This window comes from Panthera pardus, unplaced genomic scaffold (genome assembly GCF_024362965.1).
Source record: "Panthera pardus isolate Hobbes unplaced genomic scaffold, ASM2436296v1 HiC_scaffold_10, whole genome shotgun sequence".
NCBI lineage: Eukaryota > Metazoa > Chordata > Mammalia > Carnivora > Felidae > Panthera > Panthera pardus.
The window spans coordinates 34,295,917-34,314,942 of record NW_026526655.1 but is presented as its reverse complement, the minus strand read 5'-3'; the positions used below and the strand labels follow the sequence as shown (position 1 = coordinate 34,314,942).

At 36.9% G+C, this 19,026-nt stretch overlaps 2 protein-coding genes across 4 annotated transcripts in view; both read right to left on the bottom strand.

Moving 5' to 3' along the window:
* FLACC1 (flagellum associated containing coiled-coil domains 1) overlaps positions 1-15,489 on the bottom strand; it is a 60,727-nt gene extending 45,238 nt beyond the window's left edge. Inside the window, exons 1-2 of the mRNA XM_053906390.1 lie at positions 15,431-15,489; positions 6,929-6,980 (exon numbers count right to left, since the gene is read on the bottom strand). The gene's annotated coding sequence lies outside the window, so the exon portion shown is untranslated. The remainder of the gene's footprint in view (positions 1-6,928; positions 6,981-15,430) is intronic.
* Positions 7,924-19,026, bottom strand: part of TRAK2 (trafficking kinesin protein 2) — a 71,339-nt gene continuing 60,236 nt past the window's right edge. For 2 of the 3 annotated variants that reach the window (XM_019439191.2, XM_019439192.2), the window contains 3 exons: positions 17,425-17,673; positions 15,431-15,536; positions 10,141-11,918 (listed from right to left, as the gene is read on the bottom strand). In XM_019439191.2, coding sequence (XP_019294736.1) covers positions 11,240-11,918; positions 15,431-15,536; positions 17,425-17,673 — 1,034 coding nt within the window. In that variant the 3' untranslated portion in view covers positions 10,141-11,239. Of the gene's footprint in view, positions 9,995-10,140; positions 11,919-15,430; positions 15,537-17,424; positions 17,674-19,026 lie in introns of those variants that run through there. The other variant, XR_002077145.2, reaches the window with a different exon arrangement.

The window sequence follows — 19,026 nt, the reverse complement described above, 5'->3', positions numbered from 1 at the left end:
CAAGAAAAATAAATTTTATGGAATACTCTTTAAATTATTTGACTTTTGTATTTTTCTCTAATCTCACATTACATTTGGTGTGCTTTACTTACATTTTCTTAAAGAATAAAACTCTTCATGCCTGCCAGCAGCTGTATTTTGTCATATTTGCCAAAAATGCACAGCAACATTTGTTCCTTTGAAAATTCTATGGCATTTGGGGCCTTATTTTATAAAAACTAATGAAAAACAAAACTCACTACTAGCATAACTCCAACTTAATATAGTAAAAACAGAGATGGAAGTCAACAGAACACTCTCAATTGTTGCCCTCATCGGAAGGTTTTGGGACTTAAACGCATCTACTGCTCATCATTTGTGAAAGAAAACACAATTAAAGATATTGGGAGGGATGCCTGGGTGGCTTAGTTGGCTAAGCGACCAACTTTTGATGTCAGCTAAGGTCATGATCTCACAGTTCATGGGATCAAGCCCCATGTTAGGCTCTGTGCTGACAGCGTGGACCCTGCTTGGGATTCTTTCTCTCTCCTCTCTCTCTCTCTCTGCCTCTCCCCTGCTCACTCTCTCTCTTTCTCAAAATAAATAAACTTAAATAAAAAAGATGCTGGGGATATCACTAAATTTCATATCAAAGAAAAACAAACAGAAAAAATGTATCAAGGAATTAGAGATTCATACTTCATTTACTTATCATAAAATGCTCAGAATTCTAAATGGATATAAAATGCATTTTTCAAAAAAAAAACCAAAAACCCAACAATTAAATTGTGATAGAGAAAAGAGAACATTAAAGAACTTTTCTATCAGAGTCCAACAATTTTCAAATTTAGTTTTTTGGAAATAGCTTTTCTTTTTTCTCTTTTCTTCTTCTCTTTTTTAAAGTAGACTCCACACCCAGTGCAGGTCTTGAACTCACAACCCTGAGATCAAGACCTGAGATTGAGTCAAATGGTCCACCGACGGAGCCACCCAGGTGCCTTTTTTCTTCCTTCTTTCCTTCCTTCCTTTCCCTTTTCTTTTTTCCTTTCTTTTTTTTTTTTCTTTCTTTCTTTCTTTCTTTCTTTCTTTCTTTCTTTCTTTCTTTCTTTCTTTCTTTCTTTCTTTCTTCTTTCAAGAGATAGAAGTTTATTGAATATACTGCAAAGGAGTGTTGGGCACGACATCAAAGGAGAGACTGTCTGCAGTGAGGCAGTGGTGAGGAGTCACAGTTATAGGGTGAAGTGAGGGAGTATGGGAACATACGGAATTTTCCCTTTTTTTTGCTAATCTCAGGGACCAGTGCCTGGTAATTGATCAGTTAGGGCCTATGGCTATTTCAAGGTGGGATGCTTAATGAGACTCTTTGCATTCAGCTTGGTGATTGCTGTGAGCCCTTTTGCCTTGCTCAAGCTGTTCCTAAAAGGGGCCTCTGTATTCCTCCCTGATAGACTGACAATAACAAATCTTTGGCATTTGGGTGGTCTTATCTTTAGTGGCTTCTTTCTGCTAAATGAGGGGCACCGAGATGTCTCTACCTATGGGTCAACATTGGTGAGTTGGGAATTTATATGTAGGAATTATGAAAGGCAGAGGCAGCTGAATCCAAGGTAGACAACATACATGAATTTCTGAGTAGAAAGGGTCATTTGTTGGCTTAAAGTTAAGGCAGTGAAGGAATCTTGGCACCAGGTGGAGAGACATCAGAAAAAACAATGAAATAAGATTATTATTATTATGAGAAAGGAAGCCTGAATAAAAGGCCTTTGATAGTTGACCAAAATATTCCTCCAGTCCAGGAGTTTAACCAATTAAAGAAGAGACAGATTGATCTTTTAAAGTGCCACTTTGAGTATTCATGTCTTCTAGTAATCCTGTCACATTAATGTGGTAATCTGGAGCAGCATAACATTCTGTTTTAATAAGGCAGAATAATAGAAATAATAGGATAATAGAATAGAGGGATAGTAGATTCTTCCATGAGATACAGTCAGGATATCAAGGGCCATTTGGTTTTGGAGGGCTACCTTTTGAATTTATTGGTGACGGCATGTTGGGCTTAGTTAAATGTGGCTGCCGTATGTTTGGCTAAAGCCTCTTTTTGCAATTTTATATCAATAGAGGCAGCTCTTGGGACAAATAAGGCTAAGGGAGCCCTCTTTATTTGATGTCTAACCTTAACAATATCCCAATTATGAGGAATCACTGGCAAGTGGGAGAAGACCTGTCTGGGGGTATGGGCATCCCCAAGTACATCATCCAATCCAATCACAAGGGAAGTGGGGCCATCAATTATTTCCATAAGTCCATATTTAACCCCATGGAGTGGAGTCCATTCTGGCTCTTAAGGAGCAATTTTGTCATCCCAGACATACAGAATTTGTTAAGGTGATGGTTGGGTTAAACAATTCTTAGGGAGTCCATCCCATTTTCCAGTTCAAATAACCATATGCCCATTATTCTGTTATTATCCCCACAGAATAACAAGCATGAAGACTGTCTATACATGAGCTATTGTGACACTTTCTCTGAAGTTTATCTCAAGTTGTCTAGCTTAGGTAAACAACAAACATTTAAAGACAATCAGACCTAGAATTCAACATCTGCAGAAGTGTGTTATTAAAATATAATTTCTCTCTAAATTCACACTTATTTCTAGAAGTAGTCAAATCAAGACTAATTCATTTAAGAAACAAGTCCAATTTTAATGAACTTGGCCTAATTATTTACATAAGCTCAGCAAGAACAGAGATTGATCATATAGACCTTTTTAAAATTTGCTTTGCTGGAACTTTTCTATTTTTCTTTTTTAAAAAAATGTTTATTTATTTAGAGAGACAGAGAGTATACACGTCAGCAGGGTAAGGGTAGAGAGAGACAGAGAGAGAGAATCCCAAGCAGGCTCTGTGCTGTCAGCACAGAGCTGGACGTGGGGTTTCGATCTCACGAGCCATGAGATCAAGACCTGAGCTGGAATCAAGAGTTGATTGCTTAACCAACTGAGCCACCCAAGTGCCCCTGCTGGAACTTTTCATAAGGAATCTTGAGATTCAACTTTTAATGCACTTTTTTTTTCACTATTTTTCAAAATTTATTTTTTAAATTTACATCCAACTTAGCATATAATGCAACAATTTCAGGAGTAGATTCCTTAATGTCCCTTACCCATTTAGCCTATCCCCCCTCCCACAACCCCTCCAGTAACCCTGTTTGTTGTCCATATTTAAGAGTCTCTTGTTTTGTCTCCCTCCCTGTTTTTATATTATTTTTGCTTCCCTTTCCTTATGTTCATCTGTTCTGTGTCTTAAAGTCCTCATATGAGTTAAGTCATATATTTGTCATTCTCTGACTAATTTTGCTTAGCATAATACCCTCCAATTCCATCCACGTAGTTGCAAATGGCAAGATTTCATTCTTTCTGATTGCCGAGTAATACTCCATTGTGTGTATATATATATATATATATATATATATATATATATATATATATATACGACTTCTTCTTTATCCATTCATCCATTGATGGACATTTGGGCTCTTTCCATATTTTGGCTATTGTTGATAGTGCTGCTATAAACATTGGGGTGCATGTGCCCCTTTGAAACAGCATACCTGTATCCCTTGGATAAATACCTAGTAGTGCAATTGCTGGGTTGTAGGGTAGTTCGTTTCAGTTTTTTGAGGAACGTCCATACCGTTTTCCAGAGGGGCTGCACCAGCTTGCATTCCCACCAACAATGCAAAAGGGATCCTCTTTCTCCTTATCCTCACCAACATCTGTTGTGGCCTGAGTTGTTAATGTTAGCCATTCTGACAGGTGTGAGGTAGTATCTCATTGTGGTTTTGATTTGTATTTCCCTGATGAGGAGTGATGTTGAGCATTTTTTCATGTGTCGGTTGGCCATCTGGATGTCTTCCTTGGAGAACTGTCTATTCATGTCTTTTACCCATTCCTTCACTGGATTATTTTTTTGGGGGGGTGTTGAGTTTGATAAGTTCTTTATAGATTTTGGATACTCACCCTTTATCTGTTATGTTGTTTGCAAATATCTTCTCCCATTCTATTGGTTGCCTTTTAGTTTTGCTGATTTGAACTTTTAATACACTCTTGAAGCCAGAAGCCAAGCCAAATACTTGCCATCAGACACGCCTGCAATACCTGTAGATTTGGGCAAATTCCTCTTCTTGAGATCCCCAAAATATCCTGAGGCTCCTGCCCTTGCCAGGAAGTGATGTTCCTTACTTACTTGATAAGGCTGCTGAGAACTCTGGAAGCAAGGTATCAGGCCAACATTCCCATGGGACTCTACCGGCTTCATAAAGTCAACCTTAATTCCTTATAGCAGTCTGGTTATATCTGAGTCTATGCATGTCTCTTGCAAATATGACATTCCAGTGAAAGCCTTGGTAATATAACCAGTGTTTCCAATGGTGTCTTGTTGCAAGGAGAATAGATTCTCATTGAACTTATGCAACTAATTATAATTGCCATGGAACAAAGAATACTAAGAGTTTCTGAATTTCAGAGGGTTCAGGTAGGGAGAAGAGTTAAATGTTTCGATTTGTCCTTAAAGGACTACTTTATCACATTTCTGTAAGTCATAGATATTTTAAGAGAAAACTTTCTCAATCTGGAAGAGCAAACATTAGAGAACTAGCAATGCTTCAAACAAAAATCACAAAAACTATAATCTTCCATAATTCGTTCAGTCCCATGTTATTAATTCTAGTTATTTGGATGCAGCTTTTTTTGTTAGTTCTGGAAATTCTTACCCAGTTCAGTTTTACAATCTTAAAGATATCAAATACCTGTACTTGTCCCCTGCAAAAGTCCTTTTCATGAATTTCTTTACAGAAAAAACTCATTTTGCAAGAGCATCAGAACAATAACTATAAATGACAAAAAAAAAAAAAAACCCTTAGAAATGGACATGGTTAAAGATCTGAGAGTTCATTATAATGTAACTGACAAGGAAATCCAGTTATTTCTGTGGCACAGAACATTTCAATACTTCAAGTAATGACCTTATGAGAGAACATATTAAAACTTTAGGGATTTTATGTAGTTTCTAAGACAGTTATAGCATTTACCCATACAATACAACCTAAGGCTTAACATCATTTATTTGACAGTGCTTCCCAAGTAACTTAACATACCAAATAAACAAGCCTAATTAGTAAAAAACAAAAACAAAATAAACCCACTTCATTTACAACTTAAACCTATGGGAAGTTTATTAAAACCCTTAGAAAGTTTTAAAGCACATACCAAACAGAATTATAGATCATTAAAGAACTGATAAAGATACAACATAAAAACTTTGGTTTTCTGGGCAGCTAAAGAAAAGAAAAAAACAACTTTGTTTCATTTTCTTATCAAGAGCAGACCAACAATCTGAGGAAACTTTGTCTTCTAACAGAAAAGGAGAATTTTAATCGCATACCAGTGTACTTTCAAAACCTATTCATTTCAACCTTAGTTTGTCCTGACCACACATAAAATTCTTTTCTAGAGCTTTGACTTCACAGATCTTCTACAACTTTTTTGCATTCAGATTTTTGTTCTAAGTCTTTTCTCTCCAAACAAGTAGTCTCATTTTAGGACAAAATTACCTTCTTTTTCCCCTAAACAAAAACATGTTCTCATTCCTTATACCTTTCTTACACGTCTCCTACTTTCCTACACAGAGTTGCTTTCCTTATCATTTCCATTAGTCTTAATTACATACAGCAGAATTCTAACTCTTAGAACTTTAGTCTCCAGTGATAATTAAATAGTAACCAGTTGTGAACTATTACATTAGAATTCTTTAGACTGGCAAATTTATAAATATATTTCATGATTTTTAGGAACATGCATTTTTCATAGTACAATCTTTTTTTTAAAGTTTATTTTTATTTATTTTGAGAGAGAGAGATGGAGAGCAAGCATGGGGGAGGAGTCAGAGAGAGAGAAAGAGAGAGAGAGAGAGAGAGAGAGAGAGAGAATGAATGAATGAATGAATGAATCCTAAGCAGGTTCCATGCCACCAGTGCAGAGCCCAATGTGGGGCTCAAACTCATGAACCTTGAGATCATGATCTGAGCTGAAGAGTTGGATGCTTAACCAACTGAGTCACTCAGGTGCCCCCATAGAACTTTCAGTAAGAAACAAAACATGTTTTCCAACAGACCCAAATATCTTTAGTTTCTCTGTAAGAAGAAATCAAAAGAAGATAAACCTATATTTAATAACCATTGCTTTAGTATTTTACCTTATTTGGAAAAGACTTAGATATCCAATGAATTCAATTCAACTTATCATTTAACTTAGCATACCTCAAAGTTTCAGGTTTGATAGCCTTCCACAGGGTCAGATGGCCATGAAACCAAGCAAGACACATTCTACAGTTATTGAAGAGATTGGGATTTGGGGACAATGCCATGAAGTCTTGAATACATGGGACTTTTGGCCATTTGGAGGAATTCCAGCAAAAGAGGTCAAGCTGGAAAGTAGTATTATATGAAAGGATGCCATGAACAGGTCATACCTTTTGATCTGGGAGTTTTTATTAAGGCCAGGAAATATTACATTAAAAAAGATGAGACATTTTTCTCAGGATTTGGGTGTCAAATTTATTCCAGTTCTTAAGAATATAGCCCAAGGGTGAGTCCAAAGGGATAGAGGGGGGTTTGTCTCACAGTCAAAAAGACTGACTGTTGATTCCCAAAGGGGTGCTCCACCACAGGGAATGGAGCTCCAATTCGTGGTTACGATTTCAGTTAGGGCATCCCAATGAACTGAAAAAGGACTGGACCTTAAATGGGGCAACCGACTCTACTGGGGTGTTCCACCAAGGAGAGGGTTGCAGCAAGTGGCAACAGCAATCCCTGCTGGGGTGTCCCTGTAACAGAGAAAGCTGGACATGAGGTGGCCAGTCAGGGTCAGAAAAAAGGAGAGGGAAGGACTCACCATTCAGATGCACAGGAATATGTTTTGCTATAGATCAAGATGGCAGCTGGATCTGTGGGAACAAAAAAGGGAGGGGGGAATTCCAAAATAAGCAAGTTGGGAATAGAGACCTAAGAAGAGACAGAGTTGGGGGAGAAGAAAGGGGTCCATTGCCCTCACAGGCACCAGCAGTCTGACTTGTTCATCCTCACACCTTTAGACCATACCGGGGAGTTGCCCTGGCCAGAGATCTTCAGTTGTCTGAGGAGTACTAGGGTTAGACGACCAAAGGGCTAAAAAGAGAAAGGAGAGGGAGGGAAGGGTCCTTATGAAGGACAAGAGGGAAAATCCATCACTCTTTTGGGCAAGGACAGTCCAGTGGGCTCCCCGTGGGTCTTCTGATCCTCACTGAGGAGTAACCTCTGCCAGAGGTTGTCAGTTTCCCAAGGGGTACTAGAATTGGTCCACTGAGGAGGGAAAGTCCCGAGGATTCCTAAGGAATCCAGTAAGAGTCCTGGGCCAGCAGAGGCTCACCAAATATGGGGTGCTACAATTGGGTGGGGCCAGTGGCATGGGCAGTGAAAGCATTCACCCAAAGCAGAACAAAAGAGAAAGAAGTTAACTGAATACACCACAAGGGAGCGCAGGCAGGACAGCAAAGGAGAGACTGTCTGCTGAAAACAGTTTCTAAATAGCTAAGAGTATCAACAGTAAATTGTGGACTATAGGAAAAGAATTGCTTTGGTCTTTTTCAAATTAAAGATCTGCAATGATGTTTTGTTGCTGTTACTTTGCTAAGGAAACAATATGGCATATATAACACTCCCTTTATTCTTTTTAAACATATCTCAGAAAATAAGACCTGTTTACTACATATGACTTATAATTGGTTTTTCTTGTATTGCTTTGGCAAACAGAGGTTGTCTTCTGTACCAAAACCAACATAATGGAAAGGAAAGCCTCAATGCAGGATAATCTGTGAAGAGCACTGGGACAAAAACACCGAAAGACAAAAATTTAAGAAGATATTCATGTTTATTATCTGATTTACATTTGACAAAGCAAAGGTAGGTGCACAAAGAGCTGTTTGACAAAGTCAAGCCCTAGATATCAAACAATAGAATTTCCCTGGCTGCCCCAGAGGGCACTTCCAACACCACTCCTGGGCAGCTATGCTCCACAATGCAACCACTCAGCTGTAGACACTGTGGTGTTGCACTTGGGACTGCAGGCCTGTGGGCATCTGACATCAAAGGGGTGGGCCATTAACCACTTGAGAGCTCTAGTTCCAGATATCAAAAGTCAATATTAGTAACCAAGTATCAGAACGGTCAAAAAAAAAAAAAAATAGCAGACTTTGAATGAATACTGTACAAAATACACCTTTTATAGAGAATAGGCTCTTGTTGTGAGCTGCCTCTTATTTCCTCCCTTTGCCAAAGTCTGTTCATTCGTGTCAAATCAAGAACACAGAGTATAAAACTTAAAAAAAAACCAACAGCTACTTTAACGATGGTCATGAAGTTCTCCCTAAGACCAACACCTAAGGCTATTACGTAAGATTTGAGATCATCATAATTCAGGGAAACTTTTCATTCTGAGCCCACGAAGGTATCCCTCCTATAGAGAGTAGGATACTTAGAAATACCTGAGGTATAATCACTGAGAATCTTCCTAAAGGAGAAAAAAAAGATTGGAGTTTCTTATATTGGCATAAAAGTACATACACAGTTGATACAGAAAAACTAAAATGTGAACAGTACTCAAGTGTAACAGATAAAGTGAGGAGAAACTTACTACAAGGCTCCAGGTCTTCTTCCTATAATTTGCACACTTTTGTTAGAATAGAGATTCTCAGGCTGTACCAAAAATGATTTTAGATGGAATCTTTAAAAACAGTAAAACCCAATTTCAAAACATTCATTTTTAGAGACAAGCATGCGCCAGTATACAAATCATTATGTTTCTGGTGAAACAGTAACATCAATCTAGTTTTCAAAAACTGAAACTTCAATTAGATGTGCTTATTTGGCTGTGAATATGCCCTCACCCTGCCTCCAAAATGATCATTTTAGCATCAGTTATTAAAAAAGTATACTAATTATACAGAACACTCCAAAATCTAGCTTAGTTTACAGCTACTTATATAGTATACATAAATCTGATAATTTCATAACTTTGTACTACTCTCTGGCTGTACATTTACCCATTTCCCGATGTTTCTTGGAAACTGGCAACAGCAAGATTATTTTCTTAGAGAATAAATAAAAAGCTTTAAGACTTTGCTAAAATAAGGACCCCAGAGTTATTTTATGAAGTAGAACTCAAATACTATTTTTTAGAAGTGAATTGGAATATTCTGGAAATTTAAACATCTTTAAACATGGAATTCTTCTGGTTAATGCCTACCACATTCAGGGACACTTATGTTCACTTATGGGAGACCTGCTAGAATCCTTTCTGAACATGTTAATGTAAGGTCTGCTGATCTCAGCATGACTGACAAAAGCGGAGAGAAGGTGGAGAGGGCACTTTCACTTTCTGTTTTTAAGAAATTTAGAAAAGTTTTATTAAGCTTCTAAAAAGTATGGTAAACTCACACATTCTTACCATGCACACATGTGGGTTTTTCTACCCTTTTGAACACACAGCTCTTTATGTAGGAGAGGCACCACAAGAGGAGAAAGGAAGGATCCTCTGCAGGCATGAGAATAGGTGTATCGATGGGAATCAGAGCAAGACTCTCATCAAGAATGCTTCACAAAACTGCCTTCCGGTTAAGTCAGAAGTAAGGAGCAAAACATTTGCAAATTAACCACCAAAAAGATCACGTAATATGCCTCCCATTTTTAATAACAAAATAATTAGCCTCCACCCTCATCTCTTCTCTATCATGCCTTTCATATAATGTTTGTTTTTTTTTTTCTGAACTGTACTGCCTAGAGAAAGCCATGTCATGATGAGGAATAGGCCTTGATTAGCGACAGTTTGTAAAACAGATCTGTTTCTTCCCAATTCACAGCCTTGTGTCACACTGATGAATGCTGAAACCGAATTCCCGAGTTTCACTTTGCCATTTCATAGAATCTGTACCAAAAAAAAAAAAAAAAAAAAAGATTCCCAGAAAAAAGCAAAAACTTTGACTTCCCCATTAAAAAGTTCATTCTCTAATTCTACAGATACCAAGAAAAAGACGATGTATTTTAATTTTACAATTAAAAAAAACCACAATCTCAAAGCAAGCACCTGGGTTTTACTTCAGCTTATAATAATTTAATATGCCTGAGAAATTTTGTGCAAATACATGTCATCTTTAATGAAAAATATGCATAGCACTTTGGAAAAAGTTTAGTTGCAACTAACTTTACTTACAAAAAAACGTACAGACATAAATACACAACATTCCCTAATTCCTATTGATTGCACTTCTGGTTTAACCCCTTCCAGTCTCCAAGGAAATTTGAAAGCCATGTAATTATGTTCATATTTCTTGGCCACTGTACTTATCTAAATAAAATATTTTGAAAACAAGTTTCCTTGGTTCCAACTTACCCATATTTTCCTTCTTAAAGGACATCCTTATCCCCCAATTCATGTTGTTTTTTGGGAGGTGTTGTATAAAAATACAAATTTAAAAATGAATTTTTATTAATCACAAATACAAAAGGAATTTGGGTGGTTTGGGCTCCCAGTGGCTCAAAGGCTTGAAAACGGAAAGCAAAAAGAGAGTCTCCACTATTCTGATTTTATGAAAAAGATAAAATTCCTTGCTTGCTAATGCTGTGTACATACCATTTGATGGATATGTAATTTATCCAGACATTAACAGGGTAAAACATAAAAGCATCTTCCTTGTCTCAGTAACAGACAGGGCTTACCTCAACAACCCTGCAGTACAGCTTTTTATAGGCAATGGTCAAGGCTGCTCCCTTTTTCTTCCCATCTCCTAACCTGGGTTCTTCCTGCTTTTGTTTACTAGGAATAAATGTTCTAGCAAGTTTAGTATCTCTGGCATATTTCGGTATTACTGAATTTATTGTCTAGTCACTTTTTATTTTCAAGATAGGAACATTCAACTGAAGGAGTATATTAAACCTTTCTTCCTTTTCTGCCTCCAAACACTCATGACTCATTCATCTATACTTGCAATTTATTAGACCTCATTCATTAGGGGCTCATCTCAATTTTGTTTCCATTCTTCCACTTCCCCTTTCCACATTCACAATCCATCTGCAACATTCCTTGTCTCTCAGTCAGACCAGACTACATGTATCAGTGCAAATCTATCCTTCATGTGCTAATTTGTTTAAGAGATCAGTTAATTGCTGAACTTCAGTCTTCCTTCAGGACATCCATTTTTGGCGAGGATGTGCATACAGGCGTGCCAAAGCTACCCATCATGACTGGAAGACTCTGATTCCTCCTCAGTCCACTCAATAAATTGCTACCTGAATTTAAATAAATAGCAGAGTCTGGTCTTTGAAGACCAATTTCTGCCTCTTGGCTTCTTCCGTTTTCCTGTGCATTAGGGGTTTTGATTACTCTGGCTATCCCCAGTCTCTTTAGCCTGTCCACTAAGTTCATCTTCAACTGGCCAACATCAGGAGGGTTCCGGGAAGGTCTCAAACCATACATCTCCTGGAGGAATGTTTCAGCTGGTCGGGAGGCCAAAAAATTTTCAGAGAGATGCACTCGAGGCTCAAAGGGTAAAGGAGAAGGGCAGGGTGAGTGAGATGGTGAATTTGGTGGTGTGGAAGGAATAGCCAGGGATTTAGGGACAGGCTGGAAGAGGGCGTTCTCTGAAATTGGGCTGTGATACACTTTAGCAGAAATGCCTCGTTCCTGTAGAAGTTTGGCCAAGCTCATGGTGCTGCTGAATGTTATAGTAGAATCTCGTCTGTTGGTAATAGATTCACCAATGCTGAGTCTATAGGACATAGCAGGAGAATTCACCGCTGTGTTTGATGAACTGCTACCAGCACTTCCACAGGATAATGAAGGGAACCCAGAACTTTGAAAAGAAAAAAAAAAAAGAAAGAAAGAAAGAGAGAGAAAGAAAAGAGAGGTTTAAAAATAAAAGTAATTTCTAAACAGTATTTAAAGTAATCACATTAGTTATCCACAGTAAATATAGAGGCACAGGCAATGTATCAATAACTAAACTCTGTGGAAAGATCTGAAGAGTAAGACTTTTGATGTTACTTCAATGACTGGTTAATTATTTGTAATTTGTAACAATGAAACATACTTCTTTTCATAGGTTATGAAAAAGTTTACTGTACTCTAACTTTATTCTTAAATTTTAACTCAAAATATATATTTTTGGGAATATGACTAAATTTTATGATAGAAATAAAAGAAATTAGGGGCACCTGGGTGGCTCAGTCAGTTAAGTGTCTGACTTGGCTCAGGTCATGATCTCACGGTTCGTGGGTCTGAGCCCTGCGTCAGGCTCTGTGCTGACAGCTCAGAGCCTGGAGCCTGCTTCGGATTCTGTGTCACCCTCTCTCTCTGCTCCTCCCCTACTCACTCTCTCTCTCAAATAAATAAACATTAAAAAAAAGTTTAAAAAAAAGAAATAAAAGAAATTAAAATATTAGTCATTCATTGGTTGATGAACATTTGGGCTCTTTCCATAATTTGCCTATTGTTGAAAGCACTGTTATAAACATTGGGGTACATGTGCCCTTATGAATCAGCACTCCTGTATCCTTTGGATAAATTCCTAGTTGTGCTATTGCTGGGTCGTAGGGTGATTCTATTTTTAATTTTTTGAGGAACCTCCACACTGTTTTCCAGAGTGGCTGCACCATTTTGCATTCCCACCAGCAGTGCAAGAGGGTTCCTGTTTCTCCACATCCTCACCAGCATCTGTTGTTTCCTGAGTTGTTAATTTTAGCCACTCTAACCAATGTGAGGTGGTATCTCAATGTGGTTTTGATTTGTATTTCCCTGATGAGCATCTTTTCATGTGTGTGTTAGCTAATTGACAATAAATTATATTTAAAAAAATAATTCATAGAATTCACCTGTGAAGCTGAAAATAAAATAAAATAAAATTGAAAGCAAAAAAACTTTAAAATATTAAAGGAAGTAAACTTCAGAAATTTTTACTACTATATACATTCTATAAAGTGAAAGACACCAGAGACAACAATCCATAAGTAAATAATTCTCCAACCTTTTAGAAAATATAATCTTTTATATTAAACCTAAGACGCTCTTCTAAAGAGAAATTTATTTCCTTTTAATCTTTCAATTTTATATTACTAAGAACTAATAAAAGTTGAAGTGATTAAACTTCCATTTTTGGGGCACCTGGGTGGCTTAGTCGGTTAAGCGTCCGACTTCAGCTCAAGTCATGATCTCACGGTTCATGAGTTCTAGCCCGTGTTGGGCTTTGTGCTAACAGCTCGGAGCCTGGGGCCTGCTTCAGATTCTGTGTCCCCCTCCCTCTCTGCCCCTCCCCTGCTCATGCTCTGGCTCTCTCTCTCAAAAATAAATAAACTTTAAAAAAATATTTTTTTAAATGTCCATTTTCAAGAATGTTAATTCCAAACAAAAGTAGTATAAGGATACCCATGGAACAAATACTTCTTAACCTTGACTTAGAACATACGTTTCTTGGAAAATAAAAATAATTAAAAGCTTTAACAACTATTAGAAACTTTCTTATTTTATGTTTTGTTAGAAAGGAAGAAAAAAACTAAGAAATCATGTACTCGAGGAAATGGTGATAGAATGGAGAAGTGACTTCTGTAGACAATTTTCCTCCCTTAAGCAAATGTTACCAGTATTTAATAGACAAACTTTCACTTAACATAAAATACTCAGTATATCAAGATAACAAAATTCTAATGATTATGAACAAAATTATTAAAATTCATAATTTATTACTGAACTTTCTAAAGTACCAACTACTATAAAAGAAATAAACTAAAAACATATTTGGCTTCTTGATTAAACAAGTCCAACTAAGAATCTCTAATCCGATGCCATCTACAGACTATTCCTAGTTTCCCACCTCCCTGTCCCTACTTTACTGTAGAACTGCCAGTCCTTTCCCAAACTGTACACTTCATATGATGGTATCAACTTGTATTGAGAGTCTTCCCAGGAACCAATTCTATAAACTTGTTATCTTGTTGACTATAAGAACAAAGTAGAAAAATTGCACATAAGCCTGTTCATTACAGACTTATACTGAGATTTTTATTGGATGAAAGCCAAATGCTTTGCGAAATAATTGATTTGCTCTTACATACCTTGTAAATCATAATCTTATTTCCCTCTACAATGGCAGCTAGAAAGTTAAGACTCAGATACATGGTTCACACTAGCAAGTATATAAGACTTTATGTTACAACTTGTATACTAATTTTATTCTATCCATTTTATATCCTTACCTTTGATTCCTCTTTGCTTCATTTTTCTCCTCTACTTCTAGTTAACATTATCCCTGCAATGTTCTCTATACCTTTGAAAAGTACCTTCAATTCTTTTGGGAATTGGTGGGCCAGAAATAGCAGCAATATGGCTGAATAAGATCCCTCAATTATGTGTTAGAATATTCATGTTCTAGCCTATGTAGTAAATAATTTGGCCTTGCCCAAAGGGTTCTGGCTTTTGTCCTCAAGCTTCTGGAAAGTAATCTATGCCATGTCTGATAGAAGTGTCTTTGCTCAGGATGAAAGCTGGCCACACTAGATCTTGGGGTGAGCCTGGCCACACCCAATAGTTTCAGGGAGGGGACTAGCCATGCCAGAGAGAACAACCATGTGGTTTAAGGTGGGGACTTTAGGTCACTGGATCTGGAAGTGAGCTCAATGGGTAATCAATCAATCAACCAATAGACTATGCACTAAAGCCTCAATAAAAAATTTGGACACTGAGGCTTGGGTAAGCTTCCCTAGTTGGCAATATTCTGCATGTACTATCACACATCGATGCTAGAAAGTAATAAATCCTAAGGACAAGGGAAACTTTTCATGTGGAACCCTCCCAGACTCTGACCTATTATATCTCTTCTTTTGGCTAATTTTAACCTATATCCATTCCCAGTAATAAATAGCAGCCACGGACATCATGTTTTCAGAAAGTTCTGTGAGTCCTTCTAGCAAATTATGAAACCCGAGAATGGTTCTGGGAACCCTGTGAACTTGCAAGTGGTGTCAGAAGTGAGGGGAGTCTTGTGCTGAGGACTAGTCCCTCAAATCTTAGAGCTTGGCTTACTCTGGGCTGCAGTTGGGTCATTTGCTACCTCTCCGACTTGGACCAGTTACCTAGACTTTCTCGGTCTCAGTTTTTCACTTACACAATACATACTCACTTGCCCTGCCACTTTGAAGAGTTACAATGATCAAAGGAGAAGATACAATGTGAAAATATCCTAAAGACAAATGATCATAGAACATTAATTAAAAATCTGGGATTTACATGAAAGTAATTTTAAAGGTAAATTCATGAAAACAAAGTTTTCAAAAGGAAAGAAATTTTAGGCCCCAAATTGCCCTGACCCCTTACCTGGGGGTAACCTGAGTGATATCAGAAGGATGCAATATCCTACAGGTAGTGAAGGTGAATGTCGAGTTTGTGCATGACAGACACTTTCCTGGGTTTGAAGTTGCAACTGAAGTAGAGATTTTTGTGGAATCAAACAAAATTGAAAGACTAGGTTAATAATGTAAGACGTTCATCACTATTAATAATATAGCATTAATCAAGGGTATTTTGTACAAAAACCACTAAATTTGGAAATGAAATATACATAAATATTGTATTAGTATCACCTGGCTAGTACATAGTTGAATCCTTCAATACTTTAAAACTGTAATTTAAAGGGATTAAAAATAGCTTGGAAATAAGAAAAAAACACATTCTGAAAAAGTACATTAACTCCCCCGCCCCCAACATCCCAAACAAGATCTAGTCAGTTCAATCTTTCTAGTCAAACTACTCCAGCAGTTCTCAAAGTGTGGTTTGCAGATCCTTACGGGAATCCACAGGTCAAAACTACTTTCATAGCAACCCTAAGATGCTATTTGCCTTTTTGACTGGGTTGGCATTTGCATGGTTGGTACAAAAGCAATGGTGAGCAAATGTGCTGGCACCTTAGCACAAATCAAGGCAATGGCACCAAGCTATGTGAATATTTTTCACTATTGTTCACCCACCATAGCAAAAAAAAAAAAAAAAAAAAAAAAAAAGCAGCCAGATTCACACAAGAACGTCTTTGATGATGCAGTAAAAACTACTTATTAAATCTTGACCCTTGTATCTTAAATTCTGTGTGATTAAATGGGAAGTTAGTATTAAGCACTCTGATGCATACCAAGATACAATGGTCATCTAGAGGAAAAAGCACATGGGCAATTGAGTTGAAATTTTCTCATGGAACACCATTTTTAACTGAAAGAACAACTAACAAACTAGTTATTCAGACTTGGCTATCTGGCAGAAATTTCCTTGGAAATGAAGGTAGCGAGCCTGTCTCTTCAATAGATAAAAATGGCTTATAGGATTTGCTGTCACTTGCACTTTCAAGTGAAAATTCAAGTTTTGCAGAACTTATATCCACCCCTGGGAGCTTTAAAGCTTCATAATAGTAAAAGACTTATCTGATGACATAGGTGGTGATAGTAATGTAATTTTAATATATTATATAATGAAATAGGTTAACATTTAGAGATGTGCATAACTCAGAGAACCAATATTTTCCAAATGACTAGTGCATGAAGTTATAAAATCATGCATGGATAAAAGATGCATTCAAAGTGTAGGATAGACCAACAGACTTTAATGTAACAAAGTATGATAGGTTTTTGGATTCCATATTGCTACAAAGAAACTGCTACTTATCAAGTTTTGGTGTAATATCAAAAAAATATTCACAAATACCTGAAGGGGTTATTAAAATACTCTTTCCTTTCATACCTACACCTCTGTGTGAGCCTGCATTTTCTTTATATTCTTCAAGCAAAGCAACATACTATAATAGACTGAATGTAGAAGCTGTATGAAAATCCAGATATCTTCTTTCAAGCCATAAATTAGAGGCTTACAAAATTGTAAAACAATACCTTCTCACTATGTAAAGGAAACAGCTATTTTTCATAAAACATACTATTTGTGTTAGCATGTAATTATTATTTTTAAATGAGTTAATAAATATTTTTATAATTTCTCAGTTTTGATTTCTAACATGGTAAATATCAATAGATACAACTCACAAAGACAAACTCTCTGGAATTCTCAATTTTTTTTAAGGATGTAAAGAGATCCTGAGCTCAAAAGGTTTATGAACCACTGACTGAATTGATCTTTCTCTCTACCCAATCTACTTATGCAGGCTGGTTAAGAAGTAGAATGAGAAGGGCCACTATTGCTATAGATTTTTATTTTCTTATGTTAAAGACTGAGTACATTCCAGTTAGATTTAAATCAAGGTAGTCACGTGACCATACTGTTAAGTCAGAATGCAAAATTATTGGACTACATTCACCAAGCACTATTCTTACCTGTAACTGGACCACTAGCTGAAGTAATGGGTGGAAGGAAGATTCCTGTTACTGGCTTGGATATTGAAGGGTTCTGTTCCACTTGAAAAGTGATACCTTCCTCTTCATCCTCTTCTAAATCTGAGAGGTGATAGATGGCATCCTTGGGCAACTGGGTAAAGCCTTTAGTGATGACACCTGGTCGTGGGTCAAGAATGGTTCCTAAATTTGGTTGAGCAAGCTGCTGCCAGTGGTGCAAAGTTTGTGATCCTGAACGTGCAAGACCAACCAACAAACAAACAAACAAACAAACAAACAAAACAACAAGGCATGTTTTAAATTTCCCAACAAGTATTCAATCTTGACACAGAAGCTAAAATTATAATGTGTGAAATATTAAGGCTAACAATAAAACTACTTATTCAGTCTTAATGTTTTGGTAAAATTTGTATGAAGTTCTCTATGGAAGACTGACAAGATGCTAAAGGTATGAACAATAATCTTTCAATTTCAAAAGTTAACTTTAAAAAGGACACCTAAAGCAGGGGTGAAAAAGTCAAGGCAGCACCCTTGATAGGAACTAGGATGCTGAGGTAGTGATGAGAAATAAGATATGCACCTCAGAGGTGGGGCTGTATTTTCCCAGGTGAACAAAAATCAATACTTTCTTGGCTTGAAACTACGCTTATGAACTTTGAAGTCAAAAGCCAGGCTCCTAATTAAAAGACACCTGAATTTCAGTGTTTTGTTTTATTTTTTGTATTCTTCCCCATCCTGCTCATAACTCTCCTTTCCCCAGGCTCCTCAGGCAGAGTAGGAAAGTGAAGGAGATGCTAAAAGGAAGATATATCCCTATGGTTCTTATCTATGAACTCTGGCAAATGACCACCCCAAGCACCTGCACGAGATGCAATGTCTAATTATGTCACTACAGACATTTCATCCTAAGGGGGCAACTCTGACAAATACCTGAACTGATCATTAATGAATAAAACTAACTTATAGAACTTTTGAGTTTGAGGGTTCCTTATAGATTACCAACTCAAAATTTTGTCTAATGCAGACTCTTTTATGATAATAACAGAATCATTTGAAGGTAATCAATATTCCATAAAACAAATTTACTTTGAATTCAAATTCTATTTTAGGAGAGAACAAAAACTGAAAAGAAATTAGCAAAAACTGGAAAAACAAAACCATCCAACCCAGACACACACATCTCTAAGTAAATGACACTTCCTGGGTAAGGAACTCTTTTTTTGAATAGAAAGGTAGAGATAAAGTATTACACCTATATTATTTTCATTTATTTATTATATCCCATTTGTTTTACCATGAAAACTGCCGTCAATGATATTTCTTAGCTAAGGACAAAAGAAAAGACTGCTCTTTCTCCATCACATTTATATTAAAAAAATACTGATGGCTGATGATGGGAGAATGCAGATCTCTGCACACACTTTTTCCACAAAGTACTATAATACACTGTCACACAAATGAGGTTTAGGGATAATAAAAGTATCTCCTGTACATAGTCCTCTTATAATTACAATACAAAGTTTAATTCCAGGAAGAGGAAAGGCCAATAACCAACAGGGCTTACAAATGGCCCTTATTGATTTA